Source organism: Phalacrocorax aristotelis, chromosome 8 (assembly GCF_949628215.1).
Source record: "Phalacrocorax aristotelis chromosome 8, bGulAri2.1, whole genome shotgun sequence".
Taxonomy (NCBI): Eukaryota; Metazoa; Chordata; class Aves; order Suliformes; family Phalacrocoracidae; genus Phalacrocorax; species Phalacrocorax aristotelis.
The window spans coordinates 21,607,523-21,633,633 of NC_134283.1; the positions used below are offsets into that span (position 1 = coordinate 21,607,523).

Sequence of the window (26,111 nt, forward strand, 5' to 3'; positions counted from 1 at the left end):
GACAGAGAAGCAGATCTCTTTGTCAGAAAACATAGTTGTGAACCAGCAGTACCAAGAGTGTCACATCTCTGGGCAGGCCAACAAATTATTAACCAGAGCTTCCTATCTCTGAGCACTTGATTTTTCACTGTGAATATGCAAAAGTGAGCCATCGTTGCTGCTTTGGGCTGAATGGTCTATGACCACAGAGCTGAATGACTCCATCTGAATTTAGAAGAACACCTGCAAGCTTCCTCTCCAGGGAAGATTTGGATATTTGTTACTACCAACACATTTCAGCCATCTACTCGTCCACTTGGTCCAAACAGAACCAACATAAGCATGAAATGTTTGTCTGAAAAGATCTAATAGTGGAAATTCCACAGTCTTTACAGTTGAAATCTCACAATAATGCCAACCCCAAATTTTTCTGGTTGCAAATTAGATTGCTGCTTTCTGTCTTTTGGATGGCTTGTAAAGCTGTTAATCACCATCCTCTTTATAGCAGTGCTTCTCTATACCAGAAGACTTATATCATCCCCTCCTCCATTTTCCCTTTCCTATGTGAAGCAAACCTGCACCTTTCGCTCATTCCTGATCACATTTTGTGGACCTGGTTTTGTGGATCTTCACCGAAGTCTCCCAGTAAACCCACTCTGAAATAATATTCTTACATATCTCTGACGGCAGAGAGACTAGAACAAGAAGAAATGTCAGTTTAGTTATCACTTTTCCTTCCCAACCTATCCCAGCCCAAGAGAGGAGTTCAGTGGGGAGGCAGAGCCTTGTACACATGTAGCTAAGCTCTCATCTGACTACGCAGAGGAAAACAAATATAGCTTGTTTCTGGAGCACTTCAACCCCAAGTGAACCAAACCAGTCATCCCCAAGTCTCAGAGTACGCCAAACATACTCTCAATTCTGTCGAGGTGCTGTTCTGGAAGCTGGGAATTATCAAAATGCAAGGGACCCTCCACAGACCTTTTGCCTCGCTCATGTCATCAGAGAGGACTGGAAGTCTGAAGGCTGAAAGTCCTTCCACTGATCCAACAGGGATCTGAATCAGAGGTGAAGAATATCTCACCCCAGACGTTCAGCAACACCATTAGAAGTTGGAAGTTAGTTCATGCTAATGTTAAGGCCAGACTTTAGACCTAAGGACACACTTAAACTTACTCACCCCTGCTTTGCTGACCGCAGCACAGAGGATGAAGCCCTTGTGGCCCTGTGAAAAAAGCAGCATTATTAGAAAGTTGCCCTGGAGTTAAAAAAAATTATTTGATGAAAGCCTATAAATCAAACAGGCAGACTTTCAACATCACAAGTAGGTTCCACAGAATGCTTTTAATAAAATGAAGTTTCTAATGTCCATTAGTCCTGCTGACAGAGAATTATTAGAAGACTGCATCCACAAATTTGCTTGCAGTATGCTGGAGCACTGACTGTTTCCATCCCCTTAATTCACTCATGCTTTTAACTAATCCACAATACTTAGCAAAGCAGCAGCAGAATCCAGGGCATGTTTTAAACCAAATAGGCATTCCCTGCTCTCCCAGAAGGAATCCAGCATCTAAATCCTCATGCCTTTGAACAATCAACTTCCTTTTTATAAAATACCCTTCTGGTGGTACACAGCAAGTGGAACTGTTCTCAAATTCTTTACACAAGTCTTCATGCAAGAACCTGCTCCTAGCAACATTCTGCTTGTCTTACTTTAAGCACATCCTCAAGTCTCATGGTATTTATGAACTTGTGTCTTCAACTAGCAATGCAGGTACATGTAAATGCAAGCTGTTTCCCAGATCAGCTGCCCTCAACCACAGCAAATCTCAAGCCCAAGTAAGCTTCTCTCTAGCAGATAACATTTCCCATCAGTAAAGCATCATGGAGGCAGAGGAATCTGAGAGCATTAACAGTGTTACCCATGTAGAGCCCTCCAGGGCTCACGGGACACTGGCACCCGGCAGTACCGAGCAGTGCTGGAGGGCTGCACTCCAGACCAGCCAGAGGAACCGAGCTTATCAGACCTAAGCAGGTGCCGGAGTGGGCCTGTGTGTGTGAGCCATGTCAAGGCCAACCAGGTGAGAAAGGAGCTGCTCTTTTGCATGAGTTCACTTAAGCTTTTTTAACACAAAGCCTGATGGTTAATAAGGTTTGGCACAGACATCTCTACACATCAAAACAAGAAACTCCTCATGGTGCAGTTTTAGCCACAGCTCTAGCAGAGGGTACTGTGATCCTAATTTCTCAAAAAGAGGGACATTTTGTGTTCACTTTTTTGTATTTGGTTTGAGAAAACCCCACTTTGCCCTGTAACAGAGGCTGGATCTTTTCATGTCCTTTTCTCATTCAGGGAAAGGAGGGCATGATTACCAATACTGCCCTCAATGCATGAACATCTTAGCTCCTCTTTTCCATCAAAAGCTGAAACTTTAATCAAAAAATCTAAAAAAGGAAAAAAGCTAAGCCTTTGCGCTAGGTCAAGCATTTACTGCATTCCTGGCAGTTTTTTTCTCTTTTTTGTCAGCATTATGTGGAATTTCTTCTGGTTTTCCCATCATAGCCTGTTTAACACTCCGTTCCCTCATCCATTTCATCTCTGTAGACTATAAACAGCAACTCAGAATAAAAATACAGCTGAGCTGACAGTCAGAGAGCATCTCCTCCCTTGCAGCAACCCTGGCTAGTAATAGTGCCAGTCCCTGAGATGGAAATGAGGTGGCTGGGTTGCAGCAGCCCTGTACAAGCTCCCTATGTACATGCAATGGGGTGCTTGCAGACACCCTACAGATTTAAGGTTACAGGATTTCTTTAACCCACTCTTTTTCCTTTCGTCTCGGCTCTCTTATAGGCCCCAACTCTTTCACGGAGGCGGTGGCTTACATCCAGGCTCAGTATGAGAGCAAGAACAAGTCCCCCAACAAGGAGATCTACACGCACATCACCTGCGCCACCGACACCAACAACATCCAGTTTGTCTTCGATGCCGTCACAGATGTCATCATCGCCAACAACCTGCGGGGATGCGGACTCTACTAAAGCCCTCTCCTCTCCTCCTCTCATCACGCCCACCGGGAGCATCCTCCAGTCCCGCGGGCAGGTCCTCTCTCTTTCTTTTTTCCTCCTCCTCAGAAGATGATGAGGAAGAAATACATAAATCCTTCCGCCCATCCCAGAAAACTTTGCAGCAAGGTCTGCTTTCCCCAGCCCTATTTTATTTTATTTTGGTTTATTTTTGGTTCATTCCCTTGCTGCCTTGTTCTACTCCTCCGTTCCAATTCACAGTGCTGTAGAGGGAGCCAGCGTGTTTCCCACAAAGTGCATTTCAAATGCCAAAAGACAAAAATACTTCAGTTTTAAAAAAAGGAAAAATCAAAGCCTTAAAATACTGATCAGCAACAGTGTAGTTTGGAACCGAAACTTTTTTCCCTTGAAATTAAGGGATATTTTTAATTCTCCTGGTTATTTATCTTTTTTTTTTAAAATACTATTTCTTTGGAAAGTGCTAGATACAATGGGATCGTTTTGAGGGTACCGTACAGCTCCAGTTCCTACCCCAAAGTTGGTCAGTGTCGAACACAGCTGCTGCAGCTTGGATTTGTATATTCTCCTTTTTTCCAGACAGCTATTTGAACAAGTAAACAGCCATATCGAGTTCTGCTGGTGTCCGAGTAAGACGGACACAGTAACAAAGCCTACTAAGCCTTGTCTAAATGCATTTGTTACCGGTAACAGCTTTACCTCAAGTTTTTCAAAATTAATGTTAAAATATGTCTAGTGGTTTCAGTAACCCGTTTCTGAGGCGCTTCGCTGGATGCCACAGAGCTGCTGGGCTGAGCGGCGCTGGTGGCAGCTGGGCATGGACCCCTGGAGCATAGGCAGCAAGGATGCCCCGGGGATGGATGATGTGCTGAGGGGGACCCTGTGCATGGGAGCGTCCTGGCGAGGATGCCAGCCTGGGTACCTAGAAACCTTTCCCAAAGCACCTCCCAGCCTTGTGATTTCAGCACAACTGATGCTCCTGCAAACATGCGGCATCTCTTTCCAAACCTTGGCCCTAAAACACTGGCAGTGCAGCAAAAATATTTAGCCCTGGCTTCTCGTAGCCAGGGTTTGACCTTCAAGTACCTGAAATGGAGAGAGGTGCTTTGGGAGACATAACCATGCTTGGGTGATAGCAGGGTCTGCAGGAGCCTCGTGGCTCTTTATCACACCTTGGGCATCGAAATACCCTTGAGAAGCCCAGCCTTGCACTCTGAGCCTCCTTGGCCAAGTGGAAGCAAGTAGCTTGCCTGTGTCATCTTCTGCCTGGACGTACAGGAGAGGCAGCTCCTGTTTCAGTGTCTCAAGTCAGGGCATCTCTTCACCAGTACCTAAAGCGAGAGAGATGGTTTATATTAGCCATGTAGTTGCAAGGGAAGGCTCAGGGAGCTGATTAGAGCCAAGTGATGGAGTAGGAAGGAAAAGTGCAAGGAAGAGAGAGGAGGGAGGGAGGAAGGAAGGGCAGGGGGAGAGGTGTGGAAAGGGCAAGGGTAGCACTCAGCAGATCAAAATGTGGGGGCACAAAGGAGAGGACAAATGCAGCTGGGCTGGGGTATGTGTGGCCACCTGTCTCCCATCACCAGGAGCTCTGGGTGCTGTTGGGGTGAAGGTAGAGGGGAGTATGAGAGTTGGGGTGTCACCTCTGGGAGAATGGAGGGACCCTTAGAAGTCCACCCTGAAAGCTTGTTTGGTAGCTGGGTGAGACAGCCACCTCCAAGGTCCCACTCAGCATGGCACCTGGGGGCAGGTAGCCAACAGTGATCCCTGCCTCTTCTCTGCCTCTCTGAGAAGTCCATAGTTCTGGAAAATGTGAGTCTTTCCAGGCCAGCCACAAGTTCAGCTGTCCTCTCTTGGGAGCCCGGGCTAGGGGTGTCTTTCAGGTCTCAGGAGGTCTGAGTTTTCTCCAGTGCCATGCCGGAGAGGGCCAATATCTCTTTTCTCGCTGTGCCCATCTAGGAGAGATGGTGTGAGAGCAGCCCAAAGCAGCACAGGCCAAAGGCAAAGGGAGGCAGGGAGAGGAGCAGGTCCAGTGGCATGGTATAGAAAGGACTGGTGGGAGAGGCTTGGGGAGGGCAGTTTGGGACAGAAGTTGCAGAAGGGAGATGAGGCAGGTCGAGGCAGCAGGGAGGATGGGAAGAGAAGGGCACCTGGGAGGCAGAGGAGAATCCCCATCAGATGTTGCACTCTGCTGGGCAGCATTTGTGGGACATCCATGACAAAACCCCAGCCAGGGGTGTGAGCAGGAGCACTGTGGGGCAAACAGGGGATGCCTGTGGAGGAGAACAAGGTGGCTCTCACCCATGTAACCAGCTCACAACCCAGCTTGATTGGCAGCTGTGCCAGTAACCACCTAAATAGTGTAAAATTATAAAACTGTATTTAGTATTGTACAGTGAGGACCCACTGCTGCTCTGCTGCACACTAACAGCAATAACACCAGGTCTCTGCCTCCCCTGCTCTGGCCCAAGGGAGTACCCACCTTTCTCTTCACCATCTCAGCCTTAAAATACCTCTGGCAGCATCAGCTCCCACAGAGAGCTAGCCAGCCAGCAAAGCCAGGAGACCCTCTCTGCTCCTCATGCCACATCCCACCCACATGTCTTGTTTTCCCAGGTCCCAGCCCCTCTCCCAGCTCCATTTAATGTCAACACACTCTGCTGTACAACCATAAACCAAAGGAACACTGACCACAAGGCCTGTGCATTTAACTGTATTTGGTTTAGCTTATGATTTTCAGAGTCAATGGGAAGGATTTTCAAAGAAAGGATTTACAGTGGGAAGCACCTGCCCAGTTCTCTGGTTGCTTGGAAGGGACCAGCCAGATGCCCCACCCTGAAAAGAGTTATGTGCATGTTGAGCTCTAGTCCCTGAAGACTAAAGTCAAGGGAATGACAGTAAAAAGCAACTAACCTGTTTGTTTTTGCAGGAAGAGGAGTTGAGTGCATAAATAGGCAATGTGAAAAAGAAATATGCAGGACTGAGATCCACCCCTCCCAAGCTTCCCCTTGAGCCCAAGACAAGCTTTCTGCTGGCATACCCCCAGCTGATCACAGAGGTCATTTTACCCCAGGTGAAATTTAGGCTGCTGTCTGAGGTCATTGAGTTAGCACAGTCCCTCACTTTGCTTTTCAGCACAGTGCATGATGGTGATGGGATGGTGCTTCTACTGCAGAGGGGGCAGGGAGTTAGCTGGCGGGATGCAGAGGGATGCTCCTGGAGCTTGTCTTGTGTAGGTGACCAAGTCCCACCAGTAACACCTAGAGTTCAAATGTGTGTTGAGGTCAAAGTAAGGGCTGAAAAGCTGCGTGTTGGTTGCATTTGGTATGTAACAATTAGACCTACAGTGAAGCACCAGAGCTGTGTGCAGTGGTGCACTCATGACTTGTGCTGGCAGCGAGGCAGGTCTTTATTAAGCTGTTTCAGAAGGATTTGATCAGCAGCGCTAGAAGTTTGGAGGTTTTCTGTTCCCACCCCTTGCTGTGGGAGACATTTTATCTGAGTGAATAAGTAACAGAAGCTGTTCCCAGTGAGGGCAGCACCAAGCCAAGGCTTCAGGAGTTCCCAGCATAAAGCACACAGGAATATTTTGGTAAAGACCGTTTAAATTAACCCAGTCCCAAACTCTATCAGATACAGCTGAGTCACCGGTCCTAGCTTAGTGCACTTGTGCCACACTCCAGGCTGGATTCAGGTAACTCACACCTGGCCGTGCTGGCAGGGAGGTCCAAACCACCTCCTGCCCCAGCTCCAGCTGTTTCCCCAGGACATTGGTGATGATCAACGGCTGGTGCTCAACGGGGAGAAAAGGGAGAAAAAGAAGAAGAAATGTTGACAGACAGAGCCTTTTCTTTCAATTTCTTTGGCATACTGTATTTCTAAAGCTTCATTTCAGCAGCTGCTGCTGACATTCCCTCCCTCACACAAGTGTCGTGAGGATTCAGTGGCAACGGCTGGAAACAGCATTTGGAAGATGAAATGCTTCCAGTGTTAAACACTACTATTTCTCCTGCTTGATGGCCTTGTATAGATTTTTGTCTCCAGAATGCCTGCCAAAGCATTAATCACCACTGGCTTTTAGCATCCTCCCAAGCCTTTTCTGACAGATGTGCCTTCTGCAGGCAATTTTTTGCCCCATGCTTTTTCCTAAACACTGGCAGTCCTTGCAGTGATTGCCTAGAAAAAAGACCTTGAAATGCATTCCCTGCTTTCAAAAGCCTTCTTCTTAATTGCCCCTTGTGCTTTGCAATTGCATTGCTCCAAATCCAGACCCTCAGAGAGCCCCAGTTAGGTTGAATTTGCAGTCACCACATAGCAAGGATGTTGCAACTGGTAGAGATGCAACAGGAATCATACTGGGGTGTGGGGGACATATTTTAAAAGCACAGTGATTCACAGAATTAAAACAGCTACATATACACCCTGCTGCACTTCAAAGTTAATGTGGGAATTAGCAAAAGGTGCCCTTTTTGGGATGCAGGAGGTTTTTAATGACTCAAGTCACTTATCCAGCAGCAGCATCCAAGGGGCATCGCATTGAAAGCGCTAGCAGCTTGCAATGAGCTTCAAACAGCAGCAAAAAGAAAGATGGAAGCCCCCCCTGCTTGCTTATTGGCAATGACAGGGTTGGGTGTGTGGAGCTGTGAGAGCAAAAAAAGTGCAAATAGTTCCTTTATTTAAACAACAATTTCAGTGAAATAGAGAAACCTGTAGAAGGCAGGCCTTGAAATGAGCCTGTAGATGGGACTGCAGGGATAAGCTGCAGAGCGCCATGCTCCTTGGGAGGACGCAGTAGCTGGGCTTATTAGGAGAACTAGCAATAAACACGTGCTGGGAAAGCACACACTAAAATACAGCCACATGCTTCAAAGGCCAGTTTTTTCTTTAGCAAATAGAGTTCACACTCTCATTTTTACATACGGCTAGAGGAGCCCAGCCAAGCGGCAGGGCAGCAGGATCACTTGGTGAGGCCATCTGGCCCCTCTGTCTGCCAGCACCGGACTGTCCCTGCTGCCCCTACCCTCCCATGGGGCCCCAGCTGGGTCCACTGAGGGGTCAGTCGGCTTCCCACCACTACCCTCCCAGAAATTCTTCCAACTAAATTTCTCTCAGGAGTTTTTTATGAGAATTAGCTTCTTACCTTCAGCCAGCTTTCCTGGATGGCCAGCCAGCCTGTCCTTCCACAGAGGGGAGAGCATCCTCAGGAGGAGGCTGCCGTGCCTGCTCAGTACATGTGATTTTTGTTTTACAGGACACTAAAAGTATTAATGAGAGTAGTCTATACTGTAATGTACATTAAAAAGTATCTGATTATTTTAATCAATTGTGGCATGAGCCCAGTGCTTGCCTGCAAGGGAACAGACTTTGTTCTCAGGCCAGGAATGCAATGTCCAAGAGCTCAGGATGGGACACAGGCTATGTCCTTTTGCCAAAACATCCCGGTGTGCCCAGTCGCTGCTGTATAAAGCATCGGGCAGCCCCTCACTGTGCAGCCCAACAAGGCGTGGGGTTCAGCTGGGGGTGGCAGACAGCCCCACAGGGGTTTGTGCAGTTGATGCTGTAAAAGGGACCAACCCTGTACCGTAGCCTGTGCAACATGTCCAAGTATTTAGTGGCCAAAAAATCTCCTGGAGCCAAGGAGACATTTGTTGTTGAGTTCCCGGGAACGCAGCTGACCATGTGTCAAATCGATTAGAGAAGCTTAGTACTAGTGTGTTTCTGTCTTTGTCACGGGCCAGGTTTGTCTTCAGGCTTACAACCAAAAACTCCACAACCTTTTCCAAGGAGACTAAAACACTCATTAACAATCTGATGCTGGAAGTGCCAAGGTCAACAGGGGTGGTGCTACTGAGCATCACCCTGAGACACCCAAACCCATCACACACTTGCATCTCCAACGCATGCATGAGAAAGCAGAGATGTGGTCCAGGTGGCACAAAGGAGCAGACCACAGTCTTGTCTCTACCGCCCCAGAGGAAAGAGCAGACAGAAACACTCTCCTACAGCACCCCAAGACTTGTGTATATTATCATTTCTCAGCTCCTGCAATGACACGAGATAATTGGTGCTGACAGATATAGGTACGTGACCTATGTAAGATGTTACATTGAGAACATGGCATGGAAAGGGACTTCTCACAGGACCACTTGTGTCCAAACCAGCAGTCTGTGAGCTCCTTATTCATGCTGCAAAGGCTAGCTGGTGAACATGAGCAAGTACCACCCTTAAACACTGATATGTTAATAAGAGCAGGAGGACCAAGGCCTCCTAGCTGCTATCCCACAGTGGAAGGAAAGTGGAGGGAGCTCAGTTGGGGACAGGGCAAAAACATCTTCACCTCCCAGAGAGGGCAGCTCAGTTCTCTGCAGGCACTGTGTGCAGACCCAGGGTAGAGGCGGACGGCTGGGAGCCGGCCCAGCGCTCACTGCCCTGGCCCCTCTCCCACCCAGTGTCTTAGAAATTAACATCAAGATCAAATCCTGTCCTGTAGCACAGGCAAGCGGCTCCAGCTCTAGATCACCTGCTCCAGGTGGGGAGAGGAGATCACAAGGGATAACAACACAGTTTTCAGCATTGTTCAAGTCTCACCAGCTTTTTCACTGCTGGAGTAACCCAGTGGCACTGGGCAAGCAACCAGGGTTCTTTAAAGATCATCTATTGCCCTGTCAAATAGCCCAGTCCCTAATTTAATATCCTCACCCCTATTCGCCCCTACCTCCCTTTCCCCCCTTCTGCTCGACATGGGAACAGTGACCATCACCCTGCCTCTGGGCCCCCACCACATTTCTTCCGGAAGGATTGCCAGAGGCCACCACGATTTTCCTTTTGCTGGTTTCCCGCTGAATTGTTTCTCCTGCATGTTTGATGGCCCAAACTATATTAACTGTAATTTTGTACGAAGAGTGACTGTCCATTGGTTTAATAGAGCATTAGTTATTGTAATAATTTATTGGCTGTCGGTAATGTATTTATTAGTTACAAAATGTTAATAAAGTGCCAGCTCTTTTCTAGTGTGAGAGGGTTTTTATTGTGTCTCCCTTGAGCGCGTCCAGCTTCTCAAGCCCATTATTTACCATCCATCTGCTCCGTGCACACATGTCTACAACATGCACCTGGAGTGTCAGTCATCTGCCACAGCCTCATTCGCCTGGAAATAAGGAATTTGAAAAGGATATAACCAAATGGAATTTAACTTTATGTAAGTATTTGGTAGGAAATTTTTTCCTTTGTTTGTAACTAGAACAACTTTACCATGGTTTCTATTTGTTCCTTGGCTTCTTGAAGTTACTCTTCCCCTCCTGAAGTCTCCTTACCCCCATGTATGTATCTATGTCAGACCGTCCACACTTTTCCTCCGGCACTGCCAGACCCCTTGCTGGCGTCCAGCTGCCCGCATCCGGCTGCCTTTTCAACAGCCATCAGTGGCGATGCTCAGCGCAGGCATTGTTGGGGTAGAGCATCCCTGCGGCCCCATTGCTTCCTCCGATTCTTTGGTTGCAAATCTATTATAAGGAGCAAGCTTTGCGTTTCTTTTCTGCCACCTCTTCACGTGAGCCTTGCGAGCACAGAGGCAAAAAAGCCATTTCTGGTTTGATTCAATAAATGGTGCTTTTTCATCCTCGCTATTCCACAGTACTTGGAGCACCTCTTCCTCCCTTTAAAATAACACATGCGCCAGTTTGTTCTTTTATGTTTAAGCCAAAGATCTGTTTCATGCCCAGATAATAGAAGAAGCAAAGGACTTGAAGAAACCAAGAGAAAATTTTCCGTAAACCTCAGCAAGGGAAAATTAACCATTATTCCTATTGACTTCACCAATTTCCAGTGATGTAACTTCAGCTGGACCCATCCTCAGACACGTATCCCCCTGTGTCCTGTCGGCAGATCAGACAGAATTACAGGCCAGCTCTAAGAAAAACTGACGGCTGAGGGGGAAAGGATTTTTCTTTGCAAATTTTTAGTGGGGATTTTAAAAAGTTTCCTCCAGGATGCCTGCGTGGGTGCCCAGAGCTCAAAAGTCACCAGGGTTTTTTCCTCACGCGTGGGATTTTCCTTCCCCCAGGTACGTGCTTTTCAGCTGCTCCTCCACCACCACCAGTCCTTTGTATAAATGTAATACATATATGGGACAACAAGGAAAAAAAAAAACCACCCTCATACTTTCCATGAAAATCTCAAGACCCAGCATTTTTGCAACAGCCACAAGTCAAGAGCAGCCACATCCTTTTGTGGCGGTTTGTTTTCCCTCTGAATACGGCTTTTTTTGTTGTTGTTGGTTTTTTTTGTTTTGTTTTTTAAGATAAGGACCCAATGGGGTCTCAAAGCTTTGGAAAGCGACTGCTTGGCGTCCCTAGCTACTCTTTGTCAAGGAAGCAACAGTGTAATCTCAAAGCCTTTCAAGATGAAATCAGACATCTGCTAAATTTTGCATGCAAAAGCTACAGTTGAAGTGTAGCTAATAAAATGACTCACTAATAAAACATTCATGGAAAACTCCAAAATGTGTAATTGGGTTATCATTTCATTAGGAAACACGTGTGTTCTCATGAATCTTCCACAAGTTCAGAGCCCCCACCTTGCTATGCTTCCAAAAATAAAAAAAAAAAAAAGGGGTGAGGGTGGGGGTGGTTCAGGGAGGGATTTTGGCGGGATGGGGGGAGGGGAATGTTTGCTGCGGGGTGGGCAGGGGGAGCGTTCTCACAGGCTGCCAAGCACCCTTGCTGCCCGGAGCATGTTTCTGCTGCTCTCAGCACCATGCAAGTCTTTTCTATACAGCTGGGTGTCCCCATGTGAGCGGAAGGCAGCCAAGCTGGGACCTGGGGGGCTCGGCCCCAGGAGGGGGTTGCAGAGAGGGGCATGGCAGGGGCAGCAGCTTTGGATTTCACTAAGCCCTGGTTTTGAACCAGAAGCTTTGCAAGTTCAAGTAGTCAACTGGGTGGGTATCAGCAATGAAAAAGGTGCGTGGCCTGCCTAAAGCGTCTCCCAAAGTTGTCAGCAGAGCAGCAGGAAATGGCTTTCTGTTTATTTTAAGAGCAAGTTAATGATGGAGAAAATTTTTGAGAGCTCCTAGAGAGCCATATCTGTCCTGCCCAGCAGCACCTTCACACTAATGGCGAGTGCATGCGCCCGCCTGCACAGGCACCCCGCAGCCACTCGAGTGAAGCACTAAAATACTCTGCTCGATGATGCCCTGTGACAGCTGGTTCAGGACAGGAAAACCTCACCTCCTCCTCCGTCTGTCCTTCTGTCCACTCTCTACTTCTTTCTGATAACAGCTTCTGTAGCATGGGGAAAAATGGCTTTTGTCCATATGTGAAAAGACAATTTTTAAAAACTACAGCTTTTAGATATTTGCCTTTACTTATGCTCCTACTAAAACTCTTCCATGCTTAAAATCTCCCTGGAGCAGCCTGCAAGCCCGGCACACTCCGGAGAGCTGTGAGATGGGCTGGCAGAGGCACCTGCATTGCTTTTCTCCATGCAGCAGCACTGAGGTTTCTTAGCAGCAACCCAGCCACCACCGTGGCATTTTCAAAGATGGGTTGAAGACCTTTCCCAGGGGCACAAGTGCCCCACTGTGCCAGGACCTGCCCCAGCCTCTGGGCAATCCCTGGCACCAGTCTTGCCACAGCAGCTCCACTCAGTACAAGTACACTTCCAGATGGGTCCATAGGACCACCCTGAGATGACCAAAACTCCCTCCATCCCAGTCCCCGTGCCCAGTACATCCCAGCTCCTGGCTGGCACTGTGTGTCCATCCTCTATTTAGGCTCTGCAAGTGATGCTTCAGGGGTGCCAAGCCCCTGAAGAGATGCAGGCGAGACCAAAACCTGCAACCCCCTTTCCAAACTGCTCAGTGTATGCAGGTGACAGTAAAATGAGGGGGTTTTTTTTCTGCTCTTCCTTAAAGCTTCAGGTGTCAGCCCTGCTAGAGCAGCCAGCAGAGAGGCTCTGCAGGGAGGCAGTGGAGGATCAGCTGCATCCTCCAGCGTGGGATGAGAGCAACAACCTGTTTCCTCCACCTTTGTAATGATCTTATGTTTACCACTGTCTTATTTTAGAGACTTTTTGCTTTCTCAGCATTTCAGTTCAGAAAAATGTTCTCTCCTCTAACTCTCTTTCTCTTTGCCTTTCTCTCTCCCCTCTCCTCCCTCCATGCTCTCTGTTACAGAACCGCATGCACGAATCTCTCATGCTCTTCGACTCCATCTGTAACAACAAATTCTTCATTGATACCTCCATCATTCTCTTCCTCAACAAGAAAGACCTATTTGCCGAGAAGATCAAGAAATCACCTCTGACCATCTGCTTCCCTGAATACACAGGTACGTGCCAGGGCTGATGCGGCACAGCCCGCCGTGATGCCCACCACCGCGCCAGCAGGGCTGGGAGGCTGCGTCTCACCCCAGAGGTGGGTGGGGGACAGGGCACCTTTATGGGAGGGGGGGAGGTGCAAAAACACTGCCCACCTTCAAAAGCTGCAGTGCAGCTGTTGGGGGGTGGGTGTGTGTGTGTGTGTGTCATGTCCTGCATGCAGTCAGTTCTTGTGGCAACGGTGCACGATGGGCTGATGGGACAGAGGTGGTCAAGAGGAATGGTCACAAGCTTTGGTGAGTCTGGCCACACAGAGCTATGGAAAGAAGTCTTGGTGAAAGGCAACTGCCTGCCACTTGAGCCATCCTCTTTGCTGATGGATCCTGAGAAGGTCCTGCTAGAGGAGCCAAGACACAGAGTGCTCCAAGCTGCATCTCCCATTTGCACCCTCCCAGGAGTGCCTTTCCCCAACTGCATGATGCACAAGGAAAAAAACCCTTTACAGCAGAAATCTGTGAAACCACAAGAGAATCACATTTTTAAGTGAAACTAGTGTGGCTTGAGGAAAATAACAAAAACCAAGAAAATGGCATAAGAAGAGAGGGAAAGAAAAAAATCAGTTCTGATTCAGAGGCTCCAGCATCTCCTACAGATACGTCAATGTCTCTGAATTATTCTACCCAGAGCACACCCACCCTGGACACCAGACCCTGGACACCAGACGGACCCCATCAAGACAGCGCCCATTCCAGCACAAGCACACCAGCATTTCCACCAGAGGTTTTTAGGCTTCTCCATGAAAGCAGCAGTACTCTTTTTTTCCCAGCAACCTGGTGGGACATCCCAAACTAGCCCACATGGAGTTGTACAGCTCATCCCAGCTACCCCAGGGAGAGGGACAGCCCAGTGGCACCAGGCCACCTCCCCTCTCTCTCAGCCATCCGCCACATCTGGAAGGGAACTGGCAAGCTGGAAAAGGAAAATAAATCTCCAGATAATAGCAGCTCTTGCAGAGGCGATTTCAGGGGCATAATTCAGGCTTTGTGGCTTCCCGCGAGGGGCCAGGCACAGCCACGCTCACTGCCATAAGCAGCTTAATACAATAATGCACTTTTTTAGCTCAAACATATGGCCCCTCTCCAGCCCGCCTTACAAAAGCAAAGCTCCCCTGGTCCAAGGAGCAAGCCCGCAATGGTACATCACACCCCACTGCATCCCTCTCACACGTCCCAGAGCCCGGGGTGAGACCCCCACCCAGTCCAATAGCACACAGAGAGGCTCAGCCCCACTAAGGGGACACAGCCAGCACCCATGGGTGACACTGGAGCGGCCACCAACCCTCCCAGCCATTCCTCTCCCTGCCTGCCAGGCCAGGGGGCCACCGAGCCCCCCGGCCTTTCTCCTCCCACCCTGCTCCCCTGGGACAGGCGCTGTGGGATGCACCAGGTGACTCACCAGTAATGCCAAGGCAGCAGCGATGCTGGGAGGAGCATCCCTCTGGCACGGCACAGCCCAGCTGGGGCCCACTGCCTTTCCCCAGCGGGAGAAAAAGGGGAGTGGGGTGGGGTTGGCAAAGCAGCAACACCTGGGGAGGGAGACGTCTCCAACAGAGGCCAGGTGCTCTGCAATTTGGGGGAAAATAGGGAGGGAAATGCGTGTAATGGGGTGGAATACGGACGGAGAAGGGTGGGAAAACGGGTAAATGGACCTTGCTGAGGGGTGAAGTGGGGGAAAAATGGAAAATAAATATGTTTTTCCTGGTTTTTTTAAGAAAAAAAGCAGTTTGCAAGCAGTAAGGAGCCAGGCATGGGGCAGGAGGGTAGAGGTCCGCGGCCCTGACACCCCCTACTCTGTCCCCCCGCCTCTGCCTGCAGGTCCCAACACCTACGAGGATGCGGCTGCCTACATTCAAGCACAATTCGAAAGCAAAAATCGCTCCCCCAACAAGGAGATTTACTGCCACATGACGTGTGCCACAGACACGAACAACATCCAGGTGGTATTTGACGCCGTCACCGACATCATCATTGCCAACAACCTGCGGGGCTGCGGCTTGTACTGACCCCCACGGCGCAAAGCGACTTCTTTGGTGGCGGATCCAGCGCCAGGAGAGAAAGGAAACAAAAATATAAAAAATACAAAAAACCCAACGCAACCACACACAGACACACACAAACACATGCGCGCGCGGAAAAAAGAAAAAAATGGTGAAACAAAATGAAAAAAACAGATTGAATGAGAGAAAAAAAATCGTAATCATAATCATGCAAGTTGGTAAATAAAAAGGCATAAGGAAAAAGTATATATATACGTATATATATATAAAAATAATCCACACCCACCTTTTTAGTTTGTCTGAAGGAGCTGTGGGCCGCCCCCATTCCCCTGGCAGGCTCCAGCCCTCTCTTGCACCATCCCTGGTGTCACAGCCTGGGGGGGCACCCTGGGGCTGGGGGGGCTATGCCCGGCCCCACCACCCCAGCCACTCCCAGGCATCCCCCCTGCAGGGCGCTGGTACCCAGCCAGGGGCGCAGGGGGCAAAGGGGCGTCTCCCGGGGTCGTCCCATGGCGAAAGCAGGGCCGGATCCTGCCCGCGCCCCCGCCGTGGCCATGCTGGTGCTCCTGTGCGGGGGGGGGCTTCTCCTCCCATGAGTTACTTGACCATGGGTTTTATCTGTTAATTATTATTAACAATTATTCTGGGTTGGCTTTTTAAAATTATTATTAATTAATTTTATTTCCAGCGTGGGGAAGGCCAGGCTGACCCCACCTGACCCCGGCCCCATCGCCACCCCCAGCCCAGGCGAGCCGCTGCCTCGAGAAACTAAAAGATACTTTTTGGTTGTTTTTTTTTTTAAAAAAGAAGGGAAAAAAATGAAGACACCCCCGGACCATGTCTCATAGCTAAAAAGGGAAACAAGAACAGCAGCAACGAGATCTTTTCCCATTTCCCATCCTGGCTGTGTTGGGAAGAAGGCTGCAGTGGGAGCATCCTCCTGCCGCTCCCTCTCCAGGGTCTGGGGTTTTTTGGGTTAGCTTGTTTGGAGTTCCCACCCCGCTTTAGGTCAAAGCCCTCACTAGCCAGGAGCCGGCGGGTTTGTCCCCACTGTTTTCACTCCCTCCTGGTTTAACAACTCCCTGCTCTGAGTCGCCGCTCACTCCCCAGGCTCGTATCCAAAAGCACAGCTCGGCCACGCCAGACAGGCTTCCCCCTCGCCCCTCCTGCGGGGCCAATCGGGGCGTTGGGGAGGGCTATACAGATATATTTTTTTTTTTATTTTATCTTTTTTGTTTGTTTAGGTTTTTTTTGGGGGGTGGTTTTTATTAATTTTTAACTCTTTCCAGTGAATGCTTTTTTGTGCTGCTTTTTTCTCCCCTTTCCCGCCCCAGTCCGCTCTCCCTTTTAGTGAATGGTGTTTTTTCTCTCTCATGTGGGGATGTTTGTGCTGAAAAAAAAAAAAGGAAAAAAAAGAAAAAAAATTTAAAAAACAAACTGTAAAAAAAAGCAAGAATGAAAATAATTTAAAAATTTTAAAAAACACACACAAAACCACGAAAAAGAATTTAAGAAAAAATTTTAAGAAATCGAATGTAGTGTTTACATTGAAGCCACCATTTTCATGACCAATCCTTTGTCATTTCTACTTTGATTAGTAATCAGACGTCTTCACGGTTTCACTTTTACGAGTTACCTTTGCTGAAGAAGAGCAGTCACACCTGTTTAAAAGAAAATGAATAAATAAAGAGGAAACTAGAAAAAAATTAAAATATTATATATATATATATATAAAGCGCCAGGTCTTTCTAAGCCTTTCTATTACCAATCAGTGAGGTTTCTGTGATATATTACACACTGCCAATCTCTTTCTCTGACTAATGGAAAAATTCATGTGTAGCTCAATAAAGAGAATGTTTGTCTGTACCCTGGGCTCTCCCCTCCCGTGCCTCTGCCTGCTTCTTTCTCCCCACACATGCCTGCCTCCTTCCTAAGGAAGGAAGGAAAAATACTAAAAAAAGAACATTACATTCTGGGGGGATGTGCTGCTGGTAGCACAGGCAGGAGGCGTTGAGCTAAGAATTGGGTGTAAATCTTCGGAAGGTGGCACATGGAAGACCTGCCAGGTGGCTCAGGTTGCTTCAGAACATCACCGGGAGCAAAAATGCCCCCACCCGCCCCAAACGCCCCAAGCAAGAAAATATTTGCATTTCTTTTGGGAATGCAAAGACAGCTGCCAGGGTGAGTCCTTCGTTTTGTGGCAACATCAGAAAACCCACAACATGTGAGTTTTTTCCCCCTAAGATACAGAGGAAGGATCTCCAAGAAAGTTGAGGTTTTCTCCCTGCTGCAGGAGCGCTTTGGGGTTTCTCTGGGATTTTTTTCTTTCCCACAATTCAGGTTTTTCTTAGAGTTTGGCATTTCTTCTGAAATTTGGACTGGGGGGTGGTGTTCGCATTCTCCTTCATCCCAGGTCCCCCAGCTGCTGCGCACACCAGCGTCCGGCACCATGCTCGCAGGTGGGACACTCAAGAGCCAGTCGCCCCTTGGCACAGCTCCGGCACAGCCTGGGACGCGGCCGGTTCGTGGCGCAGCGCTCACCATCCCCTCCCAAGCCACAGGAACACTTCCAAACCCTGCAGGACCACACAGCCCATCAGCAAACCCAGTGACGGAGCTGCAGGGAAGATTACCCAAACAGCCAGGACCCCCCACCTTAGGTTTACACAGGGCCACCCGTCGAATGACACCCACGATCAGCCCACACGAGGGAAGGCTGGTTAGAAAAGCTGCTCCTTCACACAGCAGCATCTCCTGACTGACGTGGCTTCTTCAAGGTTCCTGCTGTTTACAGCCATCCAGATGTAGCTCATACTGGCCCTGGGGAAGTCAGTCAGGCTTCTCCTCGGATGACCTCCCTTTCTAGGGAAGAGCAGCCCACCAAGAGGCCACCACTGGTCCATGTGCTCCTCTGCACAAACCAGCCTTTCAGCGCCAAAGCAGGTCCTTCCGCAGCGGTGCCGCAGGCAAGGATGCCATCCAGCGGCTGGCTGGGGCCTGCCCCCATGGGAGCAAAGGGAAGAGCCACCGGGAAAAGGTCAGGAATCCAACAAGAGAAGTCCAGAAAGAATAGTCCAAGGATCTCTGGAACATCCCCACCCCTCCTAGGTTTAGTTCCAGGAGCCTCCCTCCACCCACGCAAGCCAGGCAGCCCCTTTACTCATCTCAGTTGCAGCCTGGGCAATTGCAGGACCTTGGTTTATGCAGGGGAAGCTCACAGCGTCTTCCCCTTCCCCACTGATCTGCTCCTGCATGAAGGACTGGACCCTCAGCATGCAGAGAGAGGGCTGGTGGCCAAGAGCTGCTTTACCGGTACCTTTCCAGGCCAGCACAAACGTAAGAAATCAGGGATTGATTTTTAATTATGGTTTTTTTTTTTTGTAGTGGCGGAATTTGGGGCAGCCAAGATGCAACAGCTCACAGAGCACCAGAAGTAGGTGGAGGTGGTTTGTGCAGCACCCCTGCCCAGCTAGCCCTGGGGAACCAGGGGCTCTTCACCTTCTGCATTTGAAGAGGGGGAATAAACGTCTCCAGGGCACAGCTCTCCCTCCCCGGGGAGGCGGGCAGGCTGGGAGAGGACATGCCAAGGTGCTGGAGATCTTGCAAGCCCAAAGCTAAGTTGGACCCGAAGCCAGGCCAAATCCCGTCCTGGCTGCAGGCACCCCCTCTGATAGAGATGAAGCTGGTGTCGCTTTGCATCATCATGTACAAAACACGTCATCAGGTACAATATCTCCCAGAAATGCAGCAAGGAGGAACTCAACGAAACCCAGAGCCCCGAGAAGGATTTCTGTGCTGCTTCCTCCTCTCCCATCTGCGCTCCCAGAGGTACGTCGACTCCGCTGCTTGAATAAAGACCCAAATTCTGTGCCATTCACACATACAACAGCGCTCATCCCTTCCGTACACTGGCAGACAGTTCAAAACCCCACTTCAGTTTTACAGTCCCTCAAGACACTATTTCTCTTCCATTTCCTTGTTTGCAGCACGACTGATGCCCAGTAGCCATCGCTGCTCTGCAACCCGAGGCTTGGAAAAATGTTCCTAAGCCTGGTGTGTTTGGCGGCTGTGCTCCCTTTCACCGTGACAGAAACGGGGAACCAAAGCGGGACAATAGTGTGGGCGCCACATTTACAAACCGAACGCACGCCAGGAACACGAGAAGTCACACTACAGAAATTTCCAAACGATTTCCAACACTGACCAAGATTTTATTTTTGGTTTGTTGTTTTTTTTTTTTTTTAACAATAAAAACAAAACAGCTGTGCTCTGAGCAAAACCAAAGATCTCAAATAAAAATTCTTTGAAGTTTACTAATAGCATTGTAAGGTAAGGCTTCCCAAAGAGTTTTACTGAAATAAATTATTTCCACCTAAACATCGATGCAAGTCCTCTCATCAAATTCACCTTCAAATGTCCTAAAAACCAACACTAAAAAAAGTTACCAACAATTCTAGATAATACCGGGCTCCTTCTAAAGGACAGCGATACCAGAACTCACTCTTTAGAAGTTTAAAAATTAAGTTGTTGCTGTGTAAAATTCAACTATGCAAGCTAGCACTGGCGGCTCCAAGCGGATCTCGTGTCAAAAGTTCTTTAGAAAAATCAGAGGTTGGCAGGTTGGGCTGCAGCCAGCCTAAGGTCCAGCTGTCCCAATTCCTCCAGTCTTCTGAATAAACTCACGGTGAAGTTGTGGGGTTAAAAGGTGAAATAAAAAGCAAGATATCGGAGCTGTCTCCATCAAGTCCCACCTGTGTTGCTCTGGAGTCCAGAACAGGCAGGTTTTTCTACTCTATTCCCTTGGCTTATGGTAAAACTGAATTGCAGGGGCTGTAACCTCGCCTTACACCCCCTCTTCTTCACTTGATTCCCCTCAGTCTCTCACTTGTTTCTGGCCATAAAAGGCAAAGGAAAATAACGCAGCCCTGGGGAGCGAGCAGAGCCAGACCTCTGCCAGTGCAGAAGAGCCCAGCGACGGTAAACAATTTTATGCTGCTGGAATTGATGTGAATCAGCGCTTCGCTGCACAACTCACAGTATCATTTTTTTCTGCATTATGTAGCTAGACAACTTCCATCCAGCCTAAGAATTGACTTTCCAGTGATGCTACCCCAGCCCTTCAAGCCAGCCTACGTAACACCCTTCACTGCCAACACGAAGAGGGGCTGAAGAGTGGGCGCCTGCTCATCGAACACAGGGTTTGCTGCAAATTTCTAAGCTTTCTCCACTGTTGGAGTAACTCTCCCTGATCTTGAGCGGAATATGCCAGTGCCCTCTGTGACCTGCACCCACAGCTGCTAATTCAGAACACACTTGCCCCAGCCTCTGCTGTGCAGTCAGCCTAATCCCTCATGCTAGCTGCAGAAAACATGCCCGTGGTTTAGAAATTGCCTTTTGTTTGTGGAGGGGATCAACATAGAAAATATTACAAAAAAGGTTAATTTGTCAGCTGTCCAAACATTATTAGACCACATGCTTTATACAGCAGAGAGGCAGCCAGCTCACTCGGCAGCACAGCTAGCTGAACTCTGAAGAGACACTTTCCTGCTGGTATAGAAAGCGCAGGGATTTTTTTTGTATTTAATTTATTTATTTGACATTGCTCACGAGGAGGAAGGAGGGGCAACAAGTGCTAAGAGTTCTGCTGCATCTGAAGTCTCCGTTCGGCGGCGGCAGCGAGCGTCCTGCGACGCAGGGTGACAGGATCGGCAGATGCTCCCTCAGGCAGAGGAGAGGGTTTCTCTGTGGTCAACTCCTCATCGGAGGTTTTGTTTAAGTATCGCCTGCAAGAGGAAAAAGCAAAAAATGGGTGAGCAGAACCCACCTCATATCAGCTCTGGAAAACACTTCACCAGTAAAGCAGGAAAATACCTTGATAAAAGCACACACAAGCTACGTACTCAAAAAGCAAAGCCTGCATAACCTACAATAAGACTTTGCAGAGTTGGCAGAAGCTCTTAGTTTTTGTGCAAGATGCTTGTGTCCATGGGATGGAGCCAGTCTTAAAGGCAGGGGCTCTACTCTTAACTCAGAGCAATTCACTGAGACTGCAGGTCAGCCACTGACCCTTTCTGTCCCCGTTATTCCACCACTTGCAAGATGCTGGCAGTGTTGACTGCAAGAAGTCACTCCCTGAGGATGAGGAAGCCTTTGACAGAAGGGGCACTAGGGCTGCAAATAAGATAAAGCAAAAAATACAAGGAAGCAGCTGCCAGAGTTAACATCCCAATGGATTTTTACATGTAGTGACAAAATACAGTAGTTTGGAATTCCACGGCTCTTCAACACAGGAAGGGAATCAGCAAGTCAAAAATACTTTGCCTCCCTCAATAAGATTTCTCAAACATAAAGGAAAAATTATTCTAGGAGCAAGCCTCTTTATAGACATCTTTTTCTGCCTATATATGTCTGATCTATCTCATCTGTCATCTAACCTCTCTATAGACAAACTCTTAAAAGGTGTCATATCCTCGGTTATTTATATGAAGCCATGTCAAAAAGAACGTAGGCAGCCTGATAACACCAAAGGACGCATAACTCAGTAGCTTTTGTAGACCCCTTCATTAGTCTCCCTGCAATACAAAGGAAGGGAAAACATTTCTTACAAATGCGGAAGAGTTTTCTCTACACCACTAAGGTACTTTTCCTTCTCTTTTTAATCAGCAACTGGATGCTAGTAAAGTTCACCAACAGGACTGGAATATGTGAAAGAAGATAAATCCTACCTATGACACCAATTACTAGTTGGGCTAAAAGCAACAAAGTTTGTCACACTCCTCAGCAGTGTTGACTTGCTGGTCATGAGCTCCTCTGGTGTGCTTTAGCAAGGGGTCATCTGTTAACACTCTGCTGCTTCGTGCTTAACACACTCGCCCTGCATTTGGGAAGAGTGGTGCCCGACAGTGATTTCAGCTTTAACTGCACACGCAGCGTGGGCTGACGCCTCTGCCAGGAGACAAGCTAAATATGCCTAGAGGACTCAATACCATACGTCCTCACTTATTATAGGCTCAAACTAAAGCCCACTGAAGCTGGAGAAATCACCCTCTGATTTCAAAGAGCTTTGGAACAACCACTTAGGAAGCTGTGTACATGTTGGGACACGTGATGCCATTTCAGAGGTGGATTATCAGGTTGTCTTAAACAGCATCCCGAGCCTGCTGTAGCAGATGTAGTCATTCCTCTTACCACTTTTTGCATCAACCCAGGCTCTAAGTGTTTATAATCCATTTGAAATCCATTCTGGGGGACTATAACCAAGTGGCCAGGTTGGAGTTTTAGGAAGGAACGTACTTCCGAGCTTGCTGCAACAAGTCCTCCTTCCGCTGAACCAACATACGCTGCCTTTCATCAGCTGACTTTGAAAAGCGACTTCCCCTGGCCTCAAAATCTTCTGCTTCACTAGGCTCGGCTTCGATTTCGCTGAATTCCACCATTTCTTCCAGTCTTGAGTTGAGTTCAAGTGGCACTCTCTCAGTCTAAGAGAAAAGGAAAAGTCATAAGTCCTTGTGAAATTTGCTAACAGGGCTTCTTTGCATCAAACCAACAAGCTACAAACAACCGCCATTTTCTGAGGCATTGGAAGAAACTAGCCTCTCACATGCTTGTACCCAATTCCCTTGGGTTCCTTTGAAAAGCCCAGCCAAAATACAGAACAAAGCTATTTCAAAACATGTTCAAAAAGCCTGTATTCTGTAACGTTGTATCTTTTATGCCATGTTTGAAAGTCATCTCAAACATTAATTACTCATAATTAATGCTCTATGAAAATGGGCCATTTGAAACAGATTTTGCAGCTGACTTGACAAGCAATGCAACAGCAAAGAGTTTAAAAAGCTGAAATCCATATACCGAGGAAAGAGCAGCAAATCTATTTGCAAAAAGGATGCGTGCTTGAGAAGGGAATTTATGAGGCTTTGGTTCACCGCGTTCTGCAGCACCCAAATTATCATGCATTCGGGCTGCCAGAGCAGGGCTGGCACCTGTCCCAAGCACAGTGTGTCAATAAAAGAAGCTGGCAGCCCCGCACATAGCACCTCTTCACCCTTGACAGCTGGCCAACAACACTAACGTGAAAATTGAGCTGATGAATGATGACGCTGGTGAGCCAGCATAGGTGAAACAGCATATCCTGATCACATCCTGTCATATACGATCAGATCAGCTCTGTGATGGAAAAGCAAGATGTTACTAAGCATGGTAGCATCAAGAAACAAATCACCTCAATGAAAGGCTTAAGGGTTTAGCCATCCTTTGGTATCCCAGAGGATTACTCAAACAAGTAGGATGCATCAGAGAGGTATTAGTCAAGTCAGCTCCTACCGCCTAGTTTTGTGCCTTTGTCGTATCCACTGCAGGAGCCTCAGGAGCCGGTGACGTGGGTGCCACCGGGGGACCACTGCCCCACTCCCAACAGCCCAGCCTCGGCAGCATTACAGCATGCAACGCACAGATTTCAGCAGCTGATGTGCAAAACAAGCTGAGTCATTCCAAAGCCCTAGAGATGTGCCGGTAACGCCATCTCCCCGACGCAATGCCTTCAGAGAGCGAAAACCAATACAAATGCCACTTCCCATCTACTAGGTGAACCAAGCAGGAATGCCAGGGCCCAAGCCAGAGCAGTACAAACACCGCAACCTCAAACACAAGTACATCGGCAGCCTATTTCAGCAACACACGTAAATTCAAGTGTGCTGGGGAAGGGCTGCCCGTATTACACACACTACTGCATTGGGATAACACGATGGGATACTGCTGGACCGCCTCAAAGAGATGCCACATCTGAGAGGAGGAAGAGGGAGCTCCACAGAACGGTCTCATGGATTCTACCCGGGGCCAAGACAACCTCGGCAGACCCAGAAAAACAGGTATAGAGCAACATGACAGCTGCTTCCCATTACCACACAGATCGACAGAGGAAGCTCTGCCAACTAAAGCAGTGAGGAGGGCACTCGTTATGGTTGATGTTCAGACAAAAAGGATCACTTTTTTTTTTCTCCCCTGGGCCATCTGTATCAGAAGATGCAAGCTAGCTCACCTAAGCTTTTTTCTTTCGTACAAAGATGCAAAAATCAATACCCAGAGCCTGTTCTTCTATCTGAACACAAAAGCAGTTACTCAGGAGGTTTTACAGAACAAAAATATCAAAACTAATTGCAGTAAAGGTTACGACAAGCCTCAGTATGACAGCAGCCTCCAATGCAGAAACGTGTACACTGCAGAAACTACTCCTTCAGGCTCCAAGAGAAAAAGAGTTAGTTTCATGAAAGCCATGGGACGCCTCAGAAGTGTCTCTAAGTAGAGTCACCCAGTACTTAAGCAATGACAATAAAACTAGATTCTCAAGGCAGGGTTCGGGCAACAGATGCACCCGGCAAGCTTCGCCTTTGTAATAGCTTACTAGTTAGGTCTGAGCCATCCTACCCAAGCTCCACCCAGGATTACAGAAACAGATAAACACACACAAAAAATTAAAGGATAATCTTTAAATACATTTTAGCACATAAAAATAAAAGCTTGCAAAAAGTAGCTATAGCTGCTCTGGGATCTGTTCTTACTGGGAGTAACAGCAGAGTCAGAGAAGAGGGGAGGGAGAGCAAACCTGATAGGGATGGAGAGCGACCATGTAGAGCACTATGCACAATGCTGGAAGCATTAGCATTTCAATGCACAGCTGGAGGAAAGTATGTGCACAGCATCTTGCTAAGCGTACAGGCCAGGGCTGTTAGAAGCAGGCAATGTTTAGAGCATTATCTCGCAAACCTTTAACATGATTTATACCATTATGGTGCTCAGAAGTGCCTCTGAAGCATCCTTATGTTAAGTCAGCACTGACACCCCAAAATCATAAGCTACATTTCGGGGGGGAGGGAGGGGGAATCAGTCATTATCTCTATCTTATGATCTTTTAATTCTAGACAGAATTAAGTCATAATATGATGTAAGGCACAGAGGAAAACCTACACTACTCAGGAAGAAGGGTGCTTTTATTTGAGCACGTTAGCTCCCCTAAGAAATGTTCTTTCCAACAAGCAGAACTCCAATGGGTCTGTCACTCGCTGTTGGAGACCTGTAAAGACTCTCAGTGAGCATGTTGATTTAAAAAAAAGAAACAAGAAGAGATGGAAAGCTTGCAAAACTGACCCTTAGACTGCAGCACAAAGCACCTAGAGGTGCCACAGTCTTTCTCAGGGACTGTGTCATAATGTGTGAAGTTACATCTATCCACTATTTGGAAATTCAAGTCTCACCCAGAGATGATGATGACTTCTTACGTCCTTCCCCACTTGCATTTAAAAAGCTTCTTAAAAATCAAGTGCAATCTGCTGAAGTAGCTAGACCTTTCCACACAGACAAGAGTTTGACTGAGTACATCAACATATGCTTCTGGCAAGAAGATAGAGAACATTTACAATATGCCAGGTACTCAGTTAAAAACTGAACTCAAAATCAGAGAGACATAAAAGCGATGGGAGTTTCCTAGAGAACAGACACCCCTTGGCTCCCAAGTCTTCTCTCCACAACAGAAATACTATCAATAGCAAGGAGGTAAGCAAGCTGGACTCCTAGGTAGATCTCTGTGGCTATGTAACAAGGGTGATCAGCTAGTTTGAAGCCAGACTAAGTTAACACTAAATGCACAAAGTGTTTACGAGGCAGGAGGTGACAGCAGCAACTGCAGCTTCCACGATGCTACCCAGCAGGAAGTGCATAGCAGTCGCAG

General features: G+C 48.0%; 2 protein-coding genes across 3 annotated transcripts in view; one reads left to right on the top strand and one right to left on the bottom strand.

The window, feature by feature from the left end:
* GNAO1 (G protein subunit alpha o1) overlaps positions 1–16,775 on the top strand; it is a 146,369-nt gene extending 129,594 nt beyond the window's left edge. The window contains exons 7-8 of one of the 2 annotated variants that reach the window (XM_075101739.1): positions 13,190–13,343; positions 15,207–16,775. In XM_075101739.1, coding sequence (XP_074957840.1) covers positions 13,190–13,343; positions 15,207–15,394 — 342 coding nt within the window. In that variant the 3' untranslated portion in view covers positions 15,395–16,775. Of the gene's footprint in view, positions 1–2,830; positions 3,710–13,189; positions 13,344–15,206 lie in introns of those variants that run through there. The other variant, XM_075101738.1, reaches the window with a different exon arrangement.
* Positions 16,776–19,578: 2,803 nt separating this feature from the next.
* Positions 19,579–26,111, bottom strand: part of AMFR (autocrine motility factor receptor) — a 37,308-nt gene continuing 30,775 nt past the window's right edge. The window contains exons 13-14 of the mRNA XM_075101741.1: positions 22,682–22,866; positions 19,579–21,171 (exon numbers count right to left, since the gene is read on the bottom strand). Of these exons, the coding sequence (XP_074957842.1) occupies positions 21,021–21,171; positions 22,682–22,866 (336 nt within the window). The 3' untranslated portion in view covers positions 19,579–21,020. The remainder of the gene's footprint in view (positions 21,172–22,681; positions 22,867–26,111) is intronic.